Source organism: Amphiprion ocellaris, chromosome 3 (genome assembly GCF_022539595.1).
Source record: "Amphiprion ocellaris isolate individual 3 ecotype Okinawa chromosome 3, ASM2253959v1, whole genome shotgun sequence".
NCBI lineage: Eukaryota > Metazoa > Chordata > Actinopteri > Pomacentridae > Amphiprion > Amphiprion ocellaris.
In genome coordinates this window covers 30,445,572-30,471,011 of record NC_072768.1, presented here as the reverse complement: position 1 = coordinate 30,471,011, position 25,440 = coordinate 30,445,572, and the positions used below count along the sequence as shown (strand labels likewise).

General features: G+C 38.3%; 1 protein-coding gene across 2 annotated transcripts; it reads left to right on the top strand.

Moving 5' to 3' along the window:
- The first annotated feature begins 145 nt into the window (after positions 1–145).
- ric8a (RIC8 guanine nucleotide exchange factor A) lies at positions 146–25,107 on the top strand. Of its 2 annotated transcripts, XM_035953427.2 has the most exons (15): positions 148–757; positions 9,066–9,113; positions 9,512–9,529; positions 12,064–12,277; positions 12,800–12,954; positions 13,089–13,169; positions 15,317–15,416; positions 16,550–16,737; positions 17,301–17,395; positions 17,493–17,643; positions 20,460–20,555; positions 20,660–20,804; positions 21,280–21,424; positions 22,527–22,646; positions 23,218–25,107. In XM_035953427.2, the coding sequence occupies exons 1-15, from the start codon at positions 635–637 to the stop codon at positions 23,360–23,362; spliced, it is 1,824 nt and encodes a 607-aa protein (XP_035809320.2). In that variant the 5' UTR covers positions 148–634; the 3' UTR covers positions 23,363–25,107. The 2 variants fall into 2 exon arrangements, with proteins under 2 accessions (XP_023137186.1, XP_035809320.2); XM_023281418.3 differs by lacking the exon at positions 9,512–9,529 and having other exon boundaries at positions 146–757.
- Positions 25,108–25,440: the final 333 nt, after the last annotated feature.

Here is a 25,440-nt window from a genome sequence, read left to right as displayed (position 1 = left end):
ACGCCCAATTTAGTAAAGACTATGATACAAAGAGAGCAAAGACATAGATAGATAGATAGATAGATAGATAGATAGATAGATAGATAGATAGATAGATAGATAGATAGATAGATAGATAGATAGATAGATAGATAGATAGATAGATAGATAGATAGATAGATAGGAGTGTCAACTATTGCAGAGCTGGCGGTATGTGACATTAAAGTGGTTAGAAAAAGGAAGGTGAACACATTTATGATACTGGCACGGTAAAGGTCAATTATTATGCTTGATGCCTTAGTATGTAAATCTGTAAAACGCGTGCACGTACATTTGAGCTCATCCTTAAGTTTGCTTTGCTCACAGTACTTATATATCGTTCCTCTGTACATCTGCTGTCAAGGACACGTATTAGGTTTGTGTAATGAAAATCGCTAAATTAAAAAGTTTCGCAACGAAAAGTTTAAGAAAATCATTTATTCTATATTTTCCTGGGGCTTTAAACGCAGCACTTGATACTCGCACAAATCCTTTCCGCTAATCGGTTCTCGCCGGCTCACGGGGATTCAGACATCATCCGTGGGTACCGTAGTGTATAGCGTGTATGTACTTACAGCGTGAGGAGCAAACACACGCAGACAGTCTTTGACAGTGAATGCAGGCAGAAGCAGCAGCTAGCTTGATGACGACGAAAATGGATTTAAATGCCATCGTAGAGCAAATGGAGACGGGAGACCAAGACAGCGCTTTGGCGGCTTTACAGAGCTACACCAAGGAGGTAAACATCAATGCAGCAGTAGTAGAAAGGCTGGGATTCTCTGCATCCAGACGTCAAGTTTATCAGACAGTGTAAGGTTATGTTAACCCTGCCTGTTTTGCTGTCTTTGTATAAATATACAAATAGCTTTGCTTCGAGCATTAGGTCAGCTCAACTTTTCAGTTTAGATGGCGATGTTTCTGTTATCTTTATAGACGAGAGCTTTTTATTTTTCCCTACCAAATTAAAGGTTTTTATTAAAAATGAAAAACGAAGCTTTTTATCCTCAAGACTATACCGGTTTTGAGCTGAACTGATAAATATCTTTGGCCACTTGGGGACAGAAGAACAAGTTGCGCACAGAAAATGCACACAGTACTAAATATTAATAAGGGCCAGGTATCCACTGTGTTTCTATCAGGTTCTAAATAAGTTTTTTCTCCCTTCTTATTAATATTGTATCTTCTTTCTCTGTTACTGGGGTCCACGGCAGCCCCAAGAACCATATGGTCAAAAATAGCGAAGTTTGATTTATATTTATTGGATATAGTCCCCTGATTCTTTTTTTTTTTTTTTAACCAATTTTCATGTCTGCTTGTAAATCTTCTCAATCGCTGTGGCTCCACCTACGGACGGAAGCTGGCAATGCGTTTCTCTATGTAAAAAAAACAAAAAAAAAAAACAAAAAAAAGAGGTGCAATTGGATTCCTTGGACACAGCCAAGTTCAAAACACCTTACAGGGGTGTCAAACATACGGCCCGCGGACCAAAACCGACCCACCAGACGGCTCAATCCGGCTCACAGGATGACTTTGCAAAGGAATACATTAACTGTGAATTGTAAATTTGTAAAACTGTACATTTCTAGATCTTGACAAGCTGTTTTGATCATAAAGCAAAATGCTATATTATTCAGTTCCAGATACCTGCGAGTAAATGTTTTGTGCCTTTGATACTCTGTGATCTGTAAGTTGTAATGCACATGTATAAATGATGAACTGAGAAATTTCAGGATGATCATAATATTTTGTCAATGGTAGTTCAGTACAGTGAACATTTTCAGAATGTACTTTTTTTGCACTAAAGCAAAGGGAAACATTGTGGGAGTTGTGCTTCTTTATAGCTTATTATGCTCTGATTTTACTGGTGCGGCCCACTTGAAATCAAATTAGGCTGTGTATGTGGCTCCTGAACTAAAAGGAGTTTGACACCCCTGCCTTATAACATCAATTTGCAAAACATGTATTTTGAGCCATTTTGGAGTATATGAAAAAATAAGAAAAAAATTCAGAGATCACATTTTTTTCCCAATGACAGAGATGATCTTCTGAACAACTCTCATAAAGGTTATCATATGGATTTTTGAAGGCATTCATACATCACAACCAATTCAAATGAGTGGCAAAGCTGACCAGCAGGAGGTGAGGTCATGTCTCAGCCACAATATATGAAAGGCAACCTTGGTATGTGGACTCAAACCCCATGTTTTCAGGCATTAAGTGGTACTGCAAGAAGCAAAAAGTGTGTTTTTCCTGAAAATATTTGTTGGCCTTGTTAAGGATATCATTATGCCAGGTGAGATCTTGGGAGATCCCAAGGATGGAATCTGACAAGCTATCGTGTCAACCAAATTTTTGTGGTTGCTATGTCGTGTTATTCCACCTCAAATCATCAGGGGCAAGTCATAGTTGTATGTCACAATAATACAAAACAAAAATATAGAATACTTATTCAGTATAAAATATTTCGTAACAATAAAAAATAGATACAGCTGATTGAGCAGGTATGAGAAGTTGTACCACAAAAATGACTTAATTTGATCGTGCAAGAAAGACTAGTGTGGGAGGCCACTAAGACACCTATGACTCTTCTGACGTGATGGGAGAGACTGTTCATACAACTGTTGTCTGTTCTTCACCAGTCAAAGCTTTCTGAGAGAGTGGCAAAGAGAAAACTACTGTTGAAAGAAGCTTATATCACATCACACGTTACACTGCACATTATCACAAACACACTGTCATATCATGAAGCATGGCAGCGGCAGAATCACGATGTGGGCATGGTTCTTAACTGCAGCCTGTGGAAGGATTGTAAAGGTGGAGGGTAAAATTAATGCAACAAAGTATTGAGAAATCTTGGAGGACAACCTGACGTAGTTTGCAGGAGAACTGCAATTTTGGAGAAGATTTATTTTCCAGCAAGACCACAACCCTAGAAAAGCTACATAGAAATGGTTTAAAGAAAACAATTTCAATTTTCTAGAGGGGCCAAGTCAGAGCCCATACCCCAACTGAGAATTTGTGGCTCGAGTTGAAAAGGGCTTTTCACTTGTGCCCTCCTGCAACCCAACAGAAATACATTTATTTTGAGTCATTTAAGACATTATATATTCAGCTCAGTTCATTGCTCTACTACATACTGAAAGAGATGCTTGAAGGTAAACTCTTAAGCAGTTACTATATATATATACACACATGTATTCAGCCTTTAACTTTCTGTACAGGTTCTTTACTTGCAATGGAACACCAAGCAAGATAATCCATTTTGATCCTACAACGATCATGACAATAGATTTACCATTAAAACTTTGCTCTCATAAATACGTCAGAGTACTTTTAAATAACAGCAATGAGTATTCCTGCTAGAAAAATTCCGCTATTCCAACAGATTTATATGTGTGCTACTGTTATCCTAATGACTTAATGCAGTGATAATTCTCAAAGAAATTACACAACATTATATGACGGCTCTGCTTAACCAAGGTGGTATGGCCAAGTCTACGGGAAACCTGAACATAGCATGAGTTCCCCCCTGCACTCTTCCCACTACCAAAGAAGGCCAGCTTGAGTCAAGTATTCCCAAGTATTTACAAAGAAGTTTATTTTAATACAACTTGAGCAGAGCCCTTAAACAAACACACAAAAAACTCTTCCACCCTAAAACTTTCCTTGCCCAACAAAAAACAGCAAGCAAAAGACAGGCTTCTTACCTAAGCTCCTCAACAGAAGACAGGAGAAAAGAGTGAAAGACAAAATAAAAGAGATGCACACTGTACACCAGTGTTAATTATGGTTCTACGCAGCCGTTCAAAAATTTGGGGTCACTGAGAAATGTCCTTATTTTTGAAAGAAAAGCATTATTAATGTAGTAACAGGCTATTCTAGTTGGGAATGGCTGATTTTTAATGGAATATCTACATAGGGGTACAGAGGCCCATTTCCAGCAACCATCACTTCTATGTTCCAATGGTACATTGTGTTAGCTAATGGTGTTGAAAGGCTAATTGATGATTAGAAAACCCTTGCGCTATTATGTTAGCACGTGAATAAAAGTGTGAGTTTTCATGGAAAACATGAAATTGTCTGTGTGACCCCAAACTTTTAACCTGCTTCTAAGACTGATGATGAACCAAGAATGCGTCTCTCACAAAGGTCATACATTGTATTTCACTACTCAAAACACTATTCAGTTATTCACAGGGCAGGTCTTTAGAAATGGCAGAGCGAAGAAAGGAAGACAGATGTGTCCCTCGGTTTAAAAAGTCTGCTTCTGTTGCTGGTCCAGTTCTGGAGCAGCAGTTCCTCCACATCCACTGATGGGAGAGTTCCACCTGATCTCGCTTTATTTCCTCCTGCAGTCACACACAGGCTGAGGGAAGGAGGCATATGGGATTAGAAAGCATGCTGTATGTTTTGTTTTGTATTACTGTGACATGCAACAACATAAGGTACAGAAATATTACTAGCTGACTTCTGCATTGTATTTTTTTCCTAATGTGTGCTCAAAGATGGAACTTTTCATGATGGCTTCATTTTTTTTCATGTATTCACTCACAATCAGTGATTATTTGATCTGCTTGTTCAATATTGGAAATTCAGAATCAGTGGCATGATGAGAAAGAACTGAAAATGTCAGACTTTTATCTTTTGTAGTTTCTGAGATGTTGTTCAAACAAAACATACTGCAAGCGGTCTGACGGGCGTTGAAAGAATAAAGGTAGGCAAATATTTGATATATGAATCTAAAATTTCTTCTTATCTTTATATGTTTACAATTATTCACATTTTATGCTATAAACATTTCAGGCAAAAGAGAGGATTAAGCAGAAATTATTTTACAAATTCAGTGATTTCAGATGGAATGGCCCTATTGCATTTTGTCAAAAGCTAGATCAATCCTTCATAAGCAACACAAATAAAAAGGTAAAATTGTAATAAGTACCATTTCAAACATATATGGAACCTAAACACTAACTGAAGACATGCAGTTGTTAAACATGATACACCTGCATGTGGTAATATCACACCGGCCATGATGCCTCGCTGACGTCCTAACCGATGAGTCCTCAGTAAGTACTATAGACTGCAGTACTCAGACCACAGCCACCTTCAGACTTGGCCTTCATTTTGATCTCAGCTACACACCTGTAACTGTGACGACATCTTTCATAGCTGTGACACTATTACGTTGACAGACAGACAGGCATACAAACACCTGCCAAAGTACTATAAACTGCTTTCGAGATAGATCCCACTATAGTCGATATTTTGCCATGACAACCCGTCCGCACACATAGACACACAAGGTCAGTAAAATACCAGCTACACTGCCATGGCTGGTAACAAGCACCTCCTTATTCTTTCCATGTCCGCAAGTATGCAAGGGTCCACTAGTGTCTGTGTGACATCAATTTTGTCATCACTGAAGTCCACAAGTGTTTATGTTGACCCCTTTTTACACGTTTGGGTGTAGCCTGAAATGGCTGCTGCATGATGTTGACTTTGGTACAAAGGCAAGAGTGCACATGCTTGATAGTTGTGTGAATGCGCTGAATACGTAGATACAACCTACCGAGTGCCACTGTGTAATTAAAAGTGTGAACTGCAAGACAACAATCAGCTTCTTCTGACAAAATCTCTTAGCAGAATTCCTGAACTGTCAGATTTATGACAGGTTCTTGTTACTGTTGTTAAAGAAACTATGGGAAGCTGTTTTAACATTTCTTAACTAAGTTTAACTTTTTGTAACAAAAATTACAGAGATCAACAATGTAATTTTGATTAGATGTACTTACACTATAACATCATTCTTACCAATCATATTGGCAGGGGTATCTGTGATTTAGGTTGGACTGGTCAATATAATAGTTGCAGATATCTGAAATACCATTATAACAAGTCCACGTTGTTGTGTATGACGCTTCACGTATGAGGCTTCCCATTGCCTATTTGAACAGTGTCATTAGTACTTAAGGCGGCTGCTATGGTAATTTAAGATTGTTAGAAAACTGCGTGAAATAGAAAGAACTTACCAACAAGGAATTTGTGGAGAATGAGAACTTTGTTCATGATAGACTTGTTTCTGAAAAAACTAGAGCTTCTGCCTGTGGTTATGGTTAAAGTTCCATGATAAGTCTGAAAGGCAAGCTGCCACCACCTCCACTTATCACTTGCTGTAGCTTCTGACGTATCTGCAATGTCATTTCATAAATCTTCCTTTTTACTAGCAAAACCTGAATTAGTGTTTTCTTTAAAACACATCTAGTTAGGTAATTAAAGGTGGAAACAGTTTGCCATATGAAGCACAACACAACAACCTCCAACAAGCCAATTTGTAATGGGTGGCCTAGGGCACACCCATTACATCCAACAGTGTATTTAAAATGGGGCATGATCTTCACTGCATAATCTGAGCAGATAACCTCATGGTGGGGATCTTCATTTGTCTAAATGATACTTGAGCTTTGCTATATGCTGTCTGCTAACCCCACGAGCCATGCTATATGGCTCTCTGAGCTACAGTGTGGGAGTTGATGTTTAAGGCGACAGGATTAGATTCTCAGATACACAAATAGTCTCCTAACGCCTAGCCAAATCCTTCTCTAAGAGCTCTTAAGAGATGAGGTGCTTAGTGTTACAGGAGTTTCTGCCATGTAAGTGGCATGTCCTCTTTTAGATACCTTCCTCATTAGGCTCCTCTATACTGTTTGCGTGCTGTGGCTTATTCACTGTCCTGGAGATTACATTGTCCTTACATGAACTGGATGACATATGAAATGACTTGAAGGTGTGGATTAACTTTCAGTATTTGGACAGTATAGATCGACACCTGTGATGTATGTGGTCAATACTGCACTGTAGGCAAAAATAGCTACAGTGAGGTTTAGCCTTGGTGCTGAAGTTATTTGTATAGCCAACAACAACTCAAAAACCAATGACAATCCAATATTGTGACACATCCTTTATGTATTGGTACTCCTGGTAAACAAAACTTAACGCGTATATGGCATTAAACATTGTAAAACTTATAGTCTGACACATACTTATGTGCAATAACTGATACCTCATCTGTGCAATAACTGATACCTCATCCTCTTGTATATAATCCTCTACATGATATTTATAAGGAAAAAAAGAAATCATCTGTATATAATGTTTTTTCTGCAATTTTTGCAGTGTTTCTTTTTCTTATCTATTCCCACACTGCCTTTATACTTTTTCTTTGGAGCTGCTGTAACCGTGAACTTTCCCCACTGTGGGATCAATAAAGTTTATCCTTATCCTTATCCTTATACACAAGTAATTGAAAGACTTAAGGAGAGCACATGGTATAATGGTGATCATGATGAGGTTACTGAAATCAGTGTTCATCAGTTCCTTTAGATGAGTATTTATAAAGCATAGTTAAATCCAGGACGATAAAATAATTGTCTTTCTTTGTCCTAAAGTGAGTTCAGTGTTCTTTGTCGTATTGTCGGGGAAGTGAAATGCTTTTGATGCTGTTATCAGATTTTCAACCCCACTTCCAGCAAGTTTACAAGTCGGTCAGTGTTTCTGGGGGACTGGAGGTTTAAACCTGTCTCTTGCCTAAGTTGAACCCAACACGCGTCCTGGTTGTCTGGAGGTGTGTTTTGTAGAATCCTGAAAAGGTCTGCTTTCTTGTGGCCTGATAACACAAACTTCACACCATCATGGCAGACCTGGAACGTGTCTTTGTTTACGGTTCCACACTGGTGTAGTGTTTTGGTGTCTCTGCTCCACTGATCACAGTGGACCCTGTCTCCAGTCTGTGACAGAAAATGGATGAAAACTTGCTCTTTCTCTGTTTTAAGGTAGATTATGACTGATTGATCCTAGACAGTACTAAAAGATTCTTGCTCATCCCACAAAAAGTGTTGCATGTGCTGCCTCATTCTAGACTTGTTTTCTTTTTCTAATATTACCTAGTAACTACTGGACTGAACTGCAAACAATAGGCAACATGAGACAAAATCAAAACTTGAATCACTTGTTTTGTAGCACAAAAGAGGAGTTAAAATCTTTAGAAATGTACTATTTGGTATATCCATCTATTATGTTTGAAGGCATTCTGCCTGGCATGAATGACCCCTTAGCTTCTCTTTGTTCGATTAGATTCAAGTCAGGGGACATACCTTTAGAGAGTTCTACTCTTGATAATATTCAGTAACTGTGGCAGTCATGGCCAGGTCCACACCATGCATGTTTGGACTCCATCTAAATCCTACCTGACTTATGAATGAGCGTGCAGTATTCATTGGTCTTCTTTTCATGTTCTTTGGAAAAGTTTTCTGCCATTTAGTGAACAATATTTTCCTTTTTTTACACTGTAGAGACTGACTTTTTCACGCAAGGTCCTTTTCACTGTATGAGCATCACGAAAACACCAGATTCCACATGATTTTCATGCCAAGTCAGGAAGCTCTTATACACCTTTTTTTCAATGCAAGGTTGCATAAATAACGAGTCGTGCATGCTGTGACAGCTGTGGAACCTTTCATTACTACTACTACTAACATAGTGGTGCTCATGTAACCTCTCCTATCTTTGTGAAATCTGCTTTTTTATTTGTTCCTTATCATGCGTGGCAATGTAGACAAAGCCAGGACCACAAATGAGAAAGCTGGGGTTTTCACAGGTTCTTTTAAAACCTTGTTCATAAAAGTAACCTTAACTGGAAATTGTGTGTGTATCATTCTTTTTGTTGCAGAGAGGTTGTTCTTTGCAGTCCGTGTTTTTAATGTAGTCTTAGCTATTGGTTTAATACATATATTGTACAGTCTATACAGCATACAAAAGATCAAATACTGTATATGTGAACTTAAAAGTTTTGTTACAGTTAAAATACTGTTGGTCATTTTAGTGATACTGCAAAAGGACATGCTCAGTTTTGCTGCACTCTGTAAATATTTCTGTCTTTCAAAGTCATTCTCTTTCTTACTGTCTTACTCCTCTTATCTCCCTTGTTTTTCTGCTTTTTTCGCAACTTTGGCTTATCTTTTTTTTGTGCCTTCTGCTTTTCTTTCCTCCAGATGAACCAGTGCTTTACATTCAGCAACGAAGATGGGCTTGACAGAGAGGTAATCTTAACGTTCCCAACACTGAGTCCTGTACAATTGCTCTTTTTTTAGATCAGTGAAAAAAGTTGAATATCCTTAGCTTCCATATAGTTTCTTAAGTAGTTTAAAAAGATATGGTTGTTCAGGAATTTTTGTTTCTGAACAACTTCCCATAACTCCCTGAATTTTTCAGGGAGTTATGGGAATTCTTAAAAGCTTAGACATGCACATTTTTACTATGTTTAAGGCTATAAACTAAACTTTGTTTTACCTGTACATAAAACATGCCTACAAAACATGCCTAGCTTGAGAGTTTACTCTGCAGTACGTTTACATTAACACAGATGTCATCAGTGAAAGAACATGCATGGAAATTCACACTGGCCTTCTCCCCTGTGTGTGCTTGCCTGGTGCTTTAGGAAGGAAGCTTACAAAAGGTATGAATAAGCAATAAGCAACATGTTGTCTCCTCCTCATAATCACAGAGCGCACATACAAGACAGCTTTTTGGTAACATTTTTTTAATGCTAATTCCACACACTCATTTTGCACTGGTGAGGAGAATTTCAGTGTTGTTCACTCTCACAAGAGTCAGAGTACATTTTGTGATCACCTCTGACTGGCATAAATTTTTACAGCTCTAACATTTATTATTTATTCGTATTCACATATTAGGATGGCTCTGCGCAGATCGTACAAGTTGACTGGTTAGGAGGTGGATTTGGAATGGTGGATTTGTCATACATGTTCATCTCATGAGAGCCCACTATATCCTTAGATGCTACCACAGGGCACAGGAACAGAAATGTGCCTATTTCAGTGCTGTAAAGTTTTGATAAAAAGTATGCAATTGGGCTTAGTTGACCAAAATGTGATCGTAACTCCTTGTGTATCATGTACAGTCTGCACAAATGGCTTACTTTGATCAGGGAGGCCTTGAATCAGCAGTTGTTTTAGTGATTCAAAGGCTTTCATAACCTCAGGAATCAACATCACATGGTCAGCAGGTTTCATTCCATGTCCATGTGTGTTTGCTCATAATGGAGCCTCTGGGGAAGCTTTATAACAAAACCCCTCTCTACAGTAGCGTGCCATTCCTAGAAATTACATCATTTGGTTTTTGTAATTGGCTTTGGTATTTTCAATATTACCTGCACTCTATTGAGCCTCAATGTAGTGGGTTTTTTTGGTAATAATTCATAACTTATAAATGATACTTGTTTTTTGTACAAATTGTGTCTTTTTAGAAGCTAGCCTTGTGGTGTTTCTCTGCTTAAAGTTATAGCCATGCCACATTGTCTTGTTGCATGCTCCTTCAGATGGTGAACAAATAATCAAATTATACCCATGTGTTAGTTTGTGACCTTCTAGATTCTAATGGAGTTGAGCTGAAAATACTGCAGGGGGTACAAAACCCTTCAGAGCAAATTCCTTTTCAGGCATGACCCTACAGCCTTTGTTCTTGACCTCACCTGAAAACAAGGGGCGTAACTCTAAAGCCTTATATACAGTGCTGTGCTGATGTCTTCTCTTTTGCTTCATGCACCTTGCTCACTTGACCTGGTGCCATCTGACTTCTATCAGTTTCTCAAACTGAAATCCCTCATGTATGCTGCTGAGGTGTATCTGGAGGCTCAAGATGTGATCTTTTTCCGCAAAGGCATCTTGAAGCTTGAACTCTGGTCACCCAAATGCATTGAAGTTAAAGGAGTCTATGTTTAAAAACAATGCAAGAGTAATCTTTCTCTTGTGATGTTTTCTGGTGAGGCCAAGAACTTTTTGAAGTGCCCTTGTAGATCTCTCCACCATTGCTTCTTCTAGAATGTGCAGATCTGTAAAGTCATCCAGTTTGCATGACCAATTTGATGAGTGTCATGAGCACACATCATTCCTTTACAGACCTGCAGGTAGCAACTGCCTCCACTTTCTAGGCTCAATAGCCTGTTATCATGCCATTTAATGCTGCTGCAATATCACCCTATTTAATGATAACAATTTAACACTCACAAAGAGGAACAAAAGTTCACATTTGAAGGCTGAAGAGGATAGAGGATGTATAACTCAGTAGACTTTCATCCAGGTGACACAAGTTTGAGTGTCATTTTTGACCATAATGGCAGGCTAGTTAAGTCTTGTTTTGACTTTCACTTTTCCTCACTATTTTACACTTGGTGTGGTCCACTTTGTGTTGATGTGTTTTTACCAGCTTGCTTATCCTATAAGCATGTGCTCAGATGAAGCATACGTCTGCACACAGACTGTAGAAAATTGCAAATTGAAAATCAACTTAGCAAACATTATAGTGACATTCTTTACTCCTTCAGTGACAATGAAAATGTCATAGTTTTTCCTTAACTGACTGACTAACTACCAGACATTAAAAAAAAAACAAAAAACAGGAATATTCCAATGTTTTGATGAAGCCTCACCATTCCTTATCAATAGTCATCACACGTATAGATCACATGTATAGTACTCTTATCTGATGTATGGACAATAGAAAGCAGGCCACAAATTAAACTGGGTGTCTTATAATAGTAAAGGAAACTAATCCAGAGTCAGACAGAATAGAGACAGAATCTCTATTCACACCATTTTGACAAATAGAAAATTCTGTTTTGCTGGCTTTGATAAAACTTGGCAGAAGCTTGGACCCTTTGGGCTGATGGTCTGAATTTGATATATGGAATTTTTGTGTCAGACTTTGACCATACAAATTTCTCCAACCAGACTTTTTGATTTGACTTGAATTTTTTTTGATCTGCATCAAACTTAGATATGGAAATAATTTACTGCTTGAAATAGTTGAGAATTTAAAATGGAAGGAGTACATTAATGTAGAAATTAAATGTTCAGAAGTGATTACATCTCCCAATTAGATATTCAATTGCTCTTTAAAATGAAAACTTTACGGTCATTTTCTGCTGTTATAAATATGTGTCTAACATCATATGTTTGTTGTGTGATGCAGCATCTGGGGGAGTTGGTGCTTGGTTTCCTCAACAGGGATTTGCAACCTTCCTGTCTGCTGGCCTGTCTAGAAACTGTTAGAATTCTGTCCAGAGACAAACATCGCCTGGATCCATTCATCACCCGCTCAGCCATGTTAACTCTTGCCCGCTATGCTGGTATTGTAGTGGATATTACTGCCACTCCTGCCCACAGCCACCTGGTGGAGGGACAAGGTAATTCCTGTCAACATACCAAGGTTCCTTCAGAACTTCAACACATTCAAAAGTTCTGACCCAGATGCTCCTGTTTTGTTGTTTCTCCCATGTAACTTCCCTAAATCTTCACATTAATGTAAGAATTCCTTTTGTTTTTGCATCATCTGTCTAAAGCAATCTGGGAAATCTAAATTTAGACCTGTTTGCAGAGATATTTGGAGAGCATGAATTTAACATTTTTATCCGAGTCAAGTGTTGTTTAAGATTTCTTATGAGTTTGAACAGTTTTAAAAGTTAAAAGTTGTGAATTTATCTTACTTTAATTCCATTAGCCTTCGATTTCTATTTTCTAGGCCCAGTTTCATCAATTCAGTATGAGACATTAAGCATGTCTTATTCACAGAAGATGTTTTGACTTGTCATAGCAAAAGAAAGCACAATTTTACACACCATGGTGTCTGTGAACTGCATCCTAACCCCAGTGTAAATTAGTTGAATGTGCATTTAGTTACTTGAATCTGTTACTCTCTTTCTTCCTAGTGGAGGGTGAAGGAGGAGATGGGGAAGAGGCAGCAGAAGTGTCCAGTAACATAGTTAAGGAATCCTCCCCTCATTCAGAAAACTCAGATCAGGAAGTGATTGTTGAGGCCCTCAAGTCCATCTGTAACATCCTCCTACACAATGAGACAGGACAGGTCAGTCTGCTGTGTCATGAATTCCTCAGATCATAACAATATTTTTGTTTGATGCTATTTATAAAATCTGGATGGATGGATGGATGGATGGATGGATGGATGGATGGATGGATGGATGGATGGATGGATGGCAGGTGGTGGCAGCAGATCTGCAGCTGATTAAAGGTGTGGCTGAGAGGCTGAAGCAATGTCACGATCCCACTTGGAACCATGAGGTATGAATATCGCAAATAGTCTTCTGTTTTTCACTTCAATGTGAAGTTAAAAATCAGATTTCTGTTGTAATGTAAAAGGGATGGAATGGAACGGGGTTAAATTTATGCACATTTTGAGCTGTTAAACTGCTTGACCACTGCGTCAATCCATATCTTAGTCAGTTATGTCTTTAAAGGACAATGGTCAGGTAGCATTACCAGAAAACAGATACTCCTTTGACCAGTGACTATAAAAGACCCCCTTAAAATGCAGTTTTATGCAGATTTCTTGATGCCATAGATGACAAGAGACACGCGACAATGGCTTGTTGACATAGTCAATGCTGGCATATCAGTTAAGGCGAATGACGCTTGATTCCACAATTTTAATCAAAGAATTTTTTTCAGGCTGTACTGTATGACAGACAATCTGCCACATGACTATGGACCACAAGCCTAGGGTTGTCACATCTGGCTTGTGCTCATCCATCCAGAAAGATGAAATCCTCACACCTGTGGTTATCCTGTTAATCACTTGATATTTGAACAGGACAACTACTTTTGGTGCCAGAAAATGCATTGCCTTTCTTTGTAGCAGCTGACAATACCCATGGCAAACATATTGTTTAGACATCTGCCTCTTGATTGCCGTTGCGGTGCTCTGGATGGATGGGTCCGACAATGTAATCTTGTACGACAAAATATTCACCAACTTTGCCAAACTCTTCAGAAAGAGTAGAACAACATTCCAGAAAAGAACTTCAAAAATATTCTCCATGTTTTTTTGTTTTGGTTGACTTCTAACTTCTAGAGTTCCTTACTCTGAAGTCTTCATATGTTTTGTCACTAGCTTGCTTACCCCCTCTTTCTATCTTTATGCTAAACTAACTGCCCACTTCCTGTCATTTTATATTTGGTTTTGTTCATTAACATTTCAAACAAGAATAGCACTCAGAGAGCACAGTACTCCACCAAAGCTGCTCAGTCGTTGTATGATTTCTGACGGATGAGTCCCGATAAGTCTGTAGTGGTGGATTTGTAGTAGGATCGCAATCATGTGATTGTCAGCTGGCAGCTGACATAGCTTTTACTTGTAGTCATAGTTACAATAACGCTGTGCCGCTATCTCGCAATGATACAGAACTCTTTAACAAAGTTGCATCACTGCCAAAATCTAATCAGTTCTTCCTTGTGTAATTTCTGAGCTTCTCTGAAAATTTCATCCAGGTCAGTTATTCAGTTTTTGAGTAGTGTTGTGCACAGATAAACAGACATACAAACGTACGCTGATTGTCACATAAAGTATGTACTGGGGTGATTCATGACATCAGTTCTGTCATAGAGACAATAAATACTTCTTCAACTATGCTGAAAAAATGGATGGAGTTTTAAAAAAATATTGCTGCATTTTTATTTTTGTTCAGTACATTTGTGGGAGATATGGCAGTTTAAATAAGGCTCTAGTCTTCCATCACTCTGGAACCCTGTGTCTGACAAATCTGTACGTTTACATGCTACTGGTTTGCTTTAGCAAATGCACTTTCAAATTGTGTGACTTTGACACTAGACTTGACTAAGACAACATGCCTTATCTGATGCTTTAGGTCTGAACTTTTCCAAGCTTAAACCAAGTGTCTGTTTTATATGAACATAACCATAAAACATTAATCAGGCTTTAGATGTTGAAAAAAATATGTAGTAGAACAAATAAGACCAAGAGTTGTCGGAGACTTAGCTGCACTCTGAAGCAGGAGGAAATATTGTTGCCAATATGCTAACTGAGTTTTGGTACAAATGCAAAGAATTATTGTCTTCATCTCCCACACTAAAGTGCAAAATCATGTCTTTGTTTTTTTGGTTTTTTTAAAACAACCTTTTTTGGAATATAACTAATTCAACCAAACATCTCAAAGATATTCATCTCAAAGCCGCTGAAAAAGACTATGCCTAAAACAGTGAGTTGAACATATGTATGATTTACGGTAAAGTTAGAATCACCCTGTCCAAGAATAACTGGACTGACCAAGCATTTAGTGCCTGCTTTTACAACATCTGCATTCCAGGTGGTACTAAAAAAGCACTGAGGTTTGATACCTGGCCTTCCAGCTGAGGAGGAAAAATCAGATAAGGAGTGAATAATTCTTCATGTGCCTGCTTTGTCTGTCAAGGTCCGTTTCTTTGATTTGCGCCTCACCTTCCTGCTGACTGCCCTGAGAGTGGATGTCAGGACACAGCTGGCTCAGGAGCTTCACGGCATCAGTCTCCTCGGTAACTTATTTCCTGTGCAGACATTGTAGGTACTGACCTCGGTAACCACTGTTTGTTCTCTAGATTTTTAGTCTCCATGGTAATCCATGCTAATGTGGTTTTTCCACTCAGGGAACTTATTGACCCTAAAACACAACTTCTAATAGGCTTCAACTCTTTTTTCACTGTCTTTCATCCACACTGGAGACAAGTTCTGGGAGCTAAATTCCACTCTTCTTCAGGAGATGGTATTAAATCAAATTCCAGATCCACGTTATGGGAGAGCATGTTAGGTTTCAGAGCTGTCACTTGTGTTTGCTGGATGTGTCAACGCATCTCATCTACAACACAACAATATAGCAGTAACCACCATTTCTGGGGCTTTTTTTGTGCACTGACAAAAACTTATTTTTTTTTTTATGGAAAGTGAATTTTGGACTTATGTAAATAGTCAGCTTTGTAATAATATACACTACCATTCAAAAATTTGGGGTCACATAGAAATGTCCTTTTTTTTTTTTTTTTAAAAAGCAGTTTTTTTTCAATGAATATAACATTAAATGAATCAGAAATACAGTCTAGACATTGTTAATGTGGAAGTGACTATTTGAGCTGGAAACGGCTGATTTTAAATGGAAAAGGCCCATTTACAGCAACCAAAACTCCTGTGTTCTAATGGTACATTGTGTTAAGTAATCATGTTGAAAGGCTAATTGATGATTAGAAAACCCAGTGAGTTTTCATGGAAAACATGAAATTGCCTGGGTGACCCCAAACTTTTGAATGGTAGTATACATTTAAAGCAAAGCATCGTTTGATGTATGTATATGGTGAAAGTACATTTAATCCTTCCCAGTTTGTACAGTACCCTGGAAAAGCAAAATGAAACAGGTCACCTTTGACCAGCAAGTTCTAATAAAGTTCAGGTTATGGGTTATCCAATCTATGTGTCATTATGTTGCTGTAGTACAAAAAGCAGCTTAAGCAACTCACCTTCCAAGTTGCCAAAGCCTGTAACCCTTAAGATGCATAGAAATCCAACAATCCATGATAAATTTATTACCATAGTAGGGCAGGCATTTACAAGAAAACACAGATTTTGTAAATGATCAAAGAGCACAAGTTGATAAGTTCCGGTTCTATGAATGTTCTAGGCAACCAACTGGATGCCACACTGGGTCTATGTTGGCCAGACACACTGGAGACAGCAAGGGCAGGGTTTGAAAGCATCCCACCTGAAGAACTGCCCCCACTGAGCCGGGAGCAGGCAGAACGAGCTATGGAAATACTGAAAATACTCTTCAATATCACATTTGACACAACCAGACGCAAGGTTGATGAGGTAATGGACTTAACTGAATGTTAGGGGAGTTTTAATGTATTATTTTAACCGTTTTGTCAGAAATGTTATAGTACTACTACTATTGGTGTGCAATAGTCACGGGATCACCAAAATCAATCCAACAGTTTTTGGGTCATTTCACGTCAAATCAAAACTGCCAACTTTGTGATGGCATTGGAATAAAAGTCAGTAAAGGCAGTAACAATCTCCTTGTGCCACTGTTCTTTGATACAGTGCAGTCTGGTCCAAAGCCGTTTACTCTCTCACTGACAGAGGAAAATTAAATGGCCGTCAACAGGAGTGGGTCAGTTTCATTAAAATAATATTGTGTTTATGCTGAACATGTCAAAAAACAATTATGTTGTTTTAACAAGATGTAAGATATTTTCTACATTTCAAGATACATTATCTTGTTTTCAGTGTCAGAAAACAACAGAATATTAGTTGGCCAGTTTTCCCTGTGCATTCTATACAAGGAATTGCACAATATACCTTAAAGACCCACAGTGTTAAGGGTTCTCTTCAGAACATGTGAGTAACTCGTGTCATCGCTATGTGTGAAGGAAGAGGCAGCAGAGTACAGACATTTGGGAGCCATACTGAGACACTGTCTACTGAGTCATGCAGATGGAGAGGAGCGGACAGAGGAGTTCCACAGGTAGTACAACTCCAATTCTCCATCCATTGATAACTAGATTCATTCATTGCTTGCCTGTGATACTATTCCCCTTCACTCCTTTCTTCTCTTTTCTCAGCCATACTGTGAATTTGCTAGGTAACCTCCCTCTGCCTTGTTTGGATGTACTGTTGATGCCTAAGGTGCAACAAGGCTCCATCGAGTATATGGGAGTCAACATGGATGCTGTCAACATGCTGCTAGAATTCATGGAGAGAAAACTTGACCGGGTAAGGCGAGAGACTACGTGTATATGGGATAATTACTTTCAATACTATTAAAATAAGTGTAAAGACCCAAAGCATTATGTAAATTACATTAAACATTTAAAATGTGCTGTAACTTTAAGTTGTCTACGCCAAGCATAATCTTTGTGACCCACTGAAGCTAAATGTTAACTGATAATGGGAGGACATCTAGTTGCTACAAGTTGCTAGGTATATAAATATATTTTTGAATACATTTTTACAAATGCAACCAAATATTTAGTAAACCAAATTAATATTGTTGCTTTGTTGTAGAAAGAAGGAACCTGATTAAATTTACAATATACTTAAAGGATAAAAATGGTTTGTTGCATGTTAGATCTTATTTCATTTAGTTTCTGTCATTAGTTCAATCAGAAACATTAACACTTTGAATCAATTCTTGGCATGGTATAGAACAACCACCTCTTATTAAATGTGATATAGATGAATGGAAACATTGCAGATTTTAACAAAGACAGGTGGAAGACTGCGTGTATCTAGGCATTGAGATTGACAAAAGACTGAACTAGAAAAAATACTGAGGCAGTCAACAGGAAGGGACAGAGCAGAATCTATTTCTTGAGGAAGCTGAGGTTCTTCAGTGTGTGCAGCAAAGTACTGCATGTCTTCAAGCAGTCTGTTGTGGAAAGCTCAGTTTTCTTTGTAGTCTTCTGTTGAGGCAGCAGCCTCAGAGCTGGTTACATGAACTGATGAAGAAAAACTGCCTCTGTGCTTGGGTTTGCTAGACAACACTACACACCCTCTACAATTCGATGTATCTACGTATATATACAGTTGTGAACAAAAGTTAACATACACTAGTGAAGCCCATGTATGTCATGGCAGTCTTGAGTTTTCAATGACTCCTATAACTCTTAACTTTGTATGATCTTTAAAATATATGCATCTTTGTCTCAAAAGAAAATAAAGATTTTATGTTCTTTCATAGATATATCATAGGTCCTCTGGAAAAATGACAAAATTGCTTGGACAAAAATACATGAATAGCAACTCAGCTCAGCAAAAACTCTAAAAAAAAAACAAATAATTGACTTGAAGAAGTCAGGAAAGCCACTAGGAGCCAACTCAAAGCAGGTACAGATCCCAAAATCATTTGCAAAAACGCTTGTTTGTAAGTATAATGTGCATGGTACAGTTTAGTCTCTTCCCTGATCGGAAAGAAAAACACAAGCTATCACCTGCTGTTGAGAGCAGGTCTGCAGTGAATTAGAAGCTGCTAGAACACAGCTGTCAGTGTCCACAGTAAAGTGTGTTTTATATCATCATGGTCTGAGAGGCTGCCATAGAGAAAGGAAGTCCTTCCTCTAGAAATGACAAATTAAGGCTCGACAGAAGTTTGCACACATCACATAGGCAAAAAAAAAAGTCGTCTGGAGGAAACGTCTGTGGTCACACACTGTGCACACTTCCTGTCTTCCAGCAGCTTCTAATTTGTTGCAGACCTGTTTTTTGGTGATTCTCGGCTATCTATTCACCATCCTGACCAATTGTTTCTCAGCTATGTAAAACATACATTTGATGAACACAACTTTGTACATCACCAACACTGGTAATTCAAGTTTCCTGTATATTTATGATCTGGCAGATTTTGTCATATCTTCTGAAGACATATAATAAATCTATGAAACAACAAAACTGCAGAGAGACATGGGTATCAATGATTCCATCATAGAAATGTAAGACTTATAGGAGTCATTGGAAACTCAACCCAACTACAATTCTACAGTTTCATTTAGCAGACGCACAAAATCCATGATTGTTTTTTTTTTTTTTAAGGAAAAATGCTTTCCAGCCCATCTTGCCCAATGTGAAAAAATAATTGCCTCCTTAGCTACCAATCTACCAAATGACCAGATTCATTTGTCAATTGGGTCCAGTTTCACCAGCCACACTCACATACGATTACTGTCAGGCTTGTTGAATCTGAACATCACTAAATAGAACCTGTCTGCCATTGAGAAGTAGCTAAAGAGTCTCAGAAACAGCACATGATGCTACGTTCTAAAGTGATTCAAGAACAGATGTGAAACAAAGTCACTGACATTCATCAGTCTGGAAACAGTTACCAAGACATTGCCAAGGCTCTGGGACTCCAGAGAACTGCAGTGAGAGACATTATCTACAAATGAAGAAAACATGGAAGAGTGGCGAACCTTCCTAGGAGTGGCTGGCCTACCAACATTTCTCCAAGAGCAAATCAACATCTAGCCCAGGAGTCACAAAAGAACCTAGATGAACATCAAAAGATCTGCAGACCTCACTGGTCTGAGTTAAGGTCCGTCTACAGGATTCGCTCAAAAAGAACAACATTGAGGTTTTGGAGTGGCCGAGTCAAAGTCTGGATTTGAATCCAATTGAGATGCTGTGGCAAGACTTTAAAAGGGCTGTTCATTATCAAAAATCATCTAATGTGGCCAGATTAAAACTATTCTGCAGAGAGGAGTGGGCCAGAATTCCTCCATGGTGGTGTAAAAGACTGATCACAAACTGTATCAAACATCTGACTGCAGTTGTTGCTGCCAAGAGGGGCTCACCCGGTTATTAGGTTGAGGGGAACAATTACTTTTCCACAGGGCTGATACAGGTTTTCAGTAAATCTTTAATGAATCATCAATTAAAAACTGCATTCTGTGTTTTGTGGGTTATCACTGTCTAATATTCGATAAATATATATATATTAGTTTGATGATCCGGAACATCCCCCTACAGAAATCTTCTATCTGACTGGTTATATTCATTAGCAAGATTAAAATTTTCATGTCTGCCTCGCCTCCCAGGGACATAAGCTGAAGGAGACCCTTCTCCCATCACTGAATTTGCTGACTGAGAGTGCCCGCATCCACAGAGAGACCAGGAAGTTCCTCAGGTCAAAAGTCAGTACCGAACAAAGTCAAAGAGAATTGTTGTTGAGGAGATGATAACGTGAGCAGTGTTGCTATTTTGATGTCTCGGTTATCCATGTATATTGTTTGTGTAGGTCCTGCCTCCGCTGCGTGATGTGAAGAACAGGCCAGAGGTGGGCAACGCTCTGAGGAACAAAATAGTTCGCCTTATGACACACATTGACACTGACGTCAAGGACTACGCTGCTGAATTCCTCTTTGTTCTCTGCAAAGAAAATGGTGAAAAAGTATATTGTTTTGTCTTCTTTTGAAGATGTTGACTTTTGTATGACTGACTTTATCCTGATGGTTTACTGCCATTGTGTTCTCATTATTTCATTGTAAACGTTATCTAAAGCTGCTCAGTGTGCAATATGTCTTAAGCCCCATTCTGGTGGCATTAAAGTCACTGATGTGCACATTTTGTTTAAATTATTATAACTTCCCTGAAAAGAATAAATCCAAACTGAGCTTTGGGTACCCCAAAGAAGTCAAGAAGTAAGATTTCATTATTTTTTCTTTTTGTATAAATTGTTCCTGAGCAGCTTATAGATAAAAATATCAGTTATTAGTAATTGAATTTGATTAGGTCACTGGTCCAACCTAAGACTTATTGATTTGGTTTGATTTTGTTATCATTGCATTAATGTATTGCCATCTTTTTTGTGGTAAATACACTTCCATTTTAACAGTAATGTCTTTCTTTTCTATGAAGTTTCAAGGTTCATTAAGTACACCGGATACGGAAATGCTGCAGGTCTGCTGGCTGCCAGAGGACTGCTTAGAGGGGGCAGAGAGTCTGGGATCTACTCTGAGGATGAAGACTCTGAGACAGAAGAATACAGAGAGGCCAAGGCCCAGTCAGTACCACAGCAACACTGTGTCATCTTAACCTTCAGTCAGAGTAGCGTCTTAATCCCCTAAGCCCAAGTTTTTAATTTTTTTTTTTAAATTTCCACCTACAGTCAGTAACAATAGCAAAACTTCAAGGCCTGAAGGAACAATCTTAAGCTTTACGTATAAAGGAGATTTGTGAGAATTTTGACATACAGTAAGTGTCATTGTCCTTAACAACAAGCCAGAGGAAGACCTGAAAAACTCCAGCAAAAAAAGTAACATTTTTACTTCTTCCTAATCAAAGCAGGTAATTGCAGGGTAAGCAACATCCTCATAACTATGAGTCAGTAAAAACTGATGATACTGAACCAAAAAACATACTCAGCTGCAGCCCCACCTTTCGTGATGCAATTAAAAGCAAGCACAACAAAGCTGCATCCATTTTGGTCATAGCAGTATAAGACGGCTTCTTCAGTGGATGTCTTGTGCTTGACAGCCTTTGAAAAATGGTGGTTTGCATTTTTGTGTCAGATGCAGACTTGAAGCAATTCTATCCCTGGGTTTGGTTTTCCTGAGCTAGCTCCCAGTTCAAAGTGCCAGTTTTTAAGTCAAAATGCAAAGGCCTGTGCCTTTGCTGCCAATCTCAGTGACAGCAAAACAGACGTGTGCCTAGTTTGCAAACTACTTAGGGATAAACATAGTCCTCCTCCTCTTCAGATAAAGCGTGAGCTTGGCTGAAAACATGGCTAACATACAAGACAGCACTTAGTTATTCAAAATAATTCCACTGATTTAGGTTGCAGGCAAAAACATCTCACACTAAAACCATTTAGTATCTGATCTGGCACTTTTTGTCATCAGATGTGTATTCCCAAATGGAGTATGTTCAGTTCTTTAAGTCCAAAATTATTATACATGACTGATATAACTGAAAGCATTGTAAGAACTACTAAACAGTTTTGATGATGTAAAGCTTCAATGGACATTTATTGTGAAACAAAATACTGGTTTGATCTTTGCCTTTGATCATTGTTGATGTAAATCAAAATGATTCATTATGCAAATATTTCGTAAAATGTTTTCATATTTCTCTCTCTCTCTCTCTCTCTCTACTCCCATATTCAGTATAAACCCAATAACAGGAGTTGTAGAAGAGGAGCAGCCCAATCCCATGGAGGGAATGACAGAAGAGCAAAAAGAACTGGAAGCTATGAAGCTGGTCAGCATGTTTGACAGACTGTCAAGGTCAATAAAAGCAGGATACACACATCAACATGACAACACACATGACTTGGAAAGGACACTTTGTTGTCTGTCACTATATATATATATATATATATATATATATATATATATATATATATATATATATATATATATATATATATATATATATATATATATATATATATATATATATATATATATATATATATATATATATATATATATATATATATATATATATATATATTTGTCAGTTATTATAACTAAAAATAATAGACATAAATAAGTAGACAAAGGTGGGAAGCAAAGAATTTAGTGGAAATGCTGTCATATTGTCAATATTACATAATTTTCAATTCAATTCAATTCAATTTTATTTATATAGCGCCAATTACAGTGAAATTGTCTCGAGACGCTTTACAGAACCCATATGCCTGACCCCCAGAGCAAGCCAAAAGGCGACAGTGGCAAGAAAAACACCCTTTTAACAGGGAAAAAAAACTCAAATTTTCAATGTCTAATGTTGCTGATTCACTTCAGTCTGTCTTCATGAGGGCACACATAACATTTTTGCTACTACTCCCTATAGGTGTAATGTGATCCAGCCCATGCAGCTTGGTATGGATGGGAAGATGAGAGAGATGACTCCAGAGGATCTGCATAAAGTGGCCCACAATCCTTTGGTCCAGTCCGAAGAACCAGCTAATTCAGAAAGTGAGGATGATGCCCAGTAAACACAGGAGTTTGATGGAAGAAACAGATTGAACCCCTGTGACCCCGAGATAATCTGGCTTATTAATTTAGACATTTACATGTTACATATGTATCCTGTTCTACTTTGTTTATTTTGATAGAAAAAGAGGAACAGAAAGTTGGGCTTTGTTTAGTAAAATTAAAAACAGCATTGGGTAAAATACTGACCATTTTCCAGTTGTGTTGATTAATTTCTTTTCCTCCCAGACATTTGTTACAGTTCATTTTAGCCCACTATGAAAACCTACTTCCTTACTGACATTGTGTATGACTTAAATAACACCAGAAAGTTTTCAAAATGGACTAAGAATCTTCACATCCAGGAAAGAAGTGAAGCACACAGAGCATATGAGCGTTTCCATTCAAGGTTTTTGGAAGGTCAACAACTGACTCCCTAAATTTGCAACAATCCCCAAAAGGTTCCTACTTACACACAATAAATGTCAGTCATAAAATATGAACATAGCACCTGTATGGCCCTTTAAATGGTTGTCTGGTCTAGATAAATAGACACACTTTTTGTTAAAAACTTTGTTTCTAACAAACAAATTATTTATTGAGATACAATCCATGTGCTTGTGTGTGAAGCTACCTGTAGATGTGCAAATGGTCTTTGATTAGTCATCACTATTTCTTAGTTATTTCCACACACAGTGCTGCAGCCGTTGTGTTGACCTTTCTTTGCTCCAAACTAAACTGAGAATCTGAACCTCGTACTCCTCACGAAGGTGGTGTGTGTTTGTCTGGTTCAGGGTCATTGATTTTAATGGGTCTTTTTTACCAACATGTTTAAAGAGAGGCCAGCATCATGGCTCAGTGGGATTTTTCTGTGTGGAGTTTGCATGTTCACCCTGTGCATGCATGGGTTTTCACCAGATGCTCCAGCTTCCTTCCACAGTCCAAAGACCTGCTGAGGTTAATTGGTGATTCTAAATTGTCCGTGGGTGTGAATGTGATTGTTTGTCTCTATATGTAGCCCTGTGATAGACTGGTGACCTGTCCAGGGTTCACAGCTTCACCCTAAGTCAGCTGGGATAGACTCCAGGCCCCCCACCACCCTGCATAGGTTGAAGCAGTGTTTAGGTAATAGATGGATGTTTAAAAAGTGTGATGATCAGCCAAATGTAAAATGACAGTTTGCAGTTTACCAAACAGAAACTCAGATTACAGCATCAGTATCAACATGTCAATCCAGATTTGATCTATTGAGGTTGTGAGGCGTTCTCTGCAAGACTTCTGTTACCACCCCGAAGTACAAAGGCGAATGTAATTTTTGGAATTTTGAAAAACTCATCAGTAGAATGTGTACATCCCACTCTACTCTACATCCTAGTTACTGTTACTCAGGATGATCCACAGACTGGCATGCAGTGTAAAAATTCTTTCTTCACAGTGGAAACTAGTCCCTGTCTCTTGGTTGAACTTGAACTTTGTAGGAACATTTTGACAGAATATTGGGGCTCTTCATTGTAAAGCGAGGATGTGTTATTTTGCATACTTTTCATTAGAGCAGAGGATAATGTCGTGCTTGAAATACAAAGAGCTGCTGGAAGTGAAATGTAAAACTACAGATGGATAAGGTACTATTTTAGACTCAGGATGAAGCATTGTTATGCTAAGCGTCTATTCTAAAGAACATATAAAGTGTATTTTCCTCTATATTGTTGCTTTATTGCTGACTGTTCCATCATTGACAGTAAAATACAATAAACATGTTGAAATGACAGATTGGTCTCATGTTTCAATATTGATGCAGTTGTTGTGTTGTTTCAAGTGAGAAAATGCTCCACCACCATGATGAAACCCATCGGTGTTTTGGTGTGGGATGTTGCTGTAAATGAGATCCTGTAAAAAGCTTATTCAACTGTTTGGTGAGGATGGTGCACATCAGTGGAAAGGGGCATGTGTTCTTCACTGTGATGTCAGTTAGATCTCTGAAATTGCTGCAGGTCTGCAGAGAGAAGATGAGGGCCAGATTATGCTGACCGTTACCCAGCGCTGGATTTATTTCTTTTCGGTCTCAGTCTGAGATGTGGGGAGGGAATGTCAATGCTGCTTG

Coding starts and splice junctions, on each gene's coding strand:
- ric8a (XM_035953427.2), top strand. CDS start 635: ATGCAGGCAGAAGCAGCAGCTAGCTTGATGACGACGAAAATGGATTTA. Junction 758..9,065: donor TACAGAGCTACACCAAGGAG/GTAAACATCAAT, acceptor TCTTTCCTCCAG/ATGAACCAGTGCTTTACATT. Junction 15,417..16,549: donor TCACGGCATCAGTCTCCTCG/GTAACTTATTTC, acceptor TGAATGTTCTAG/GCAACCAACTGGATGCCACA.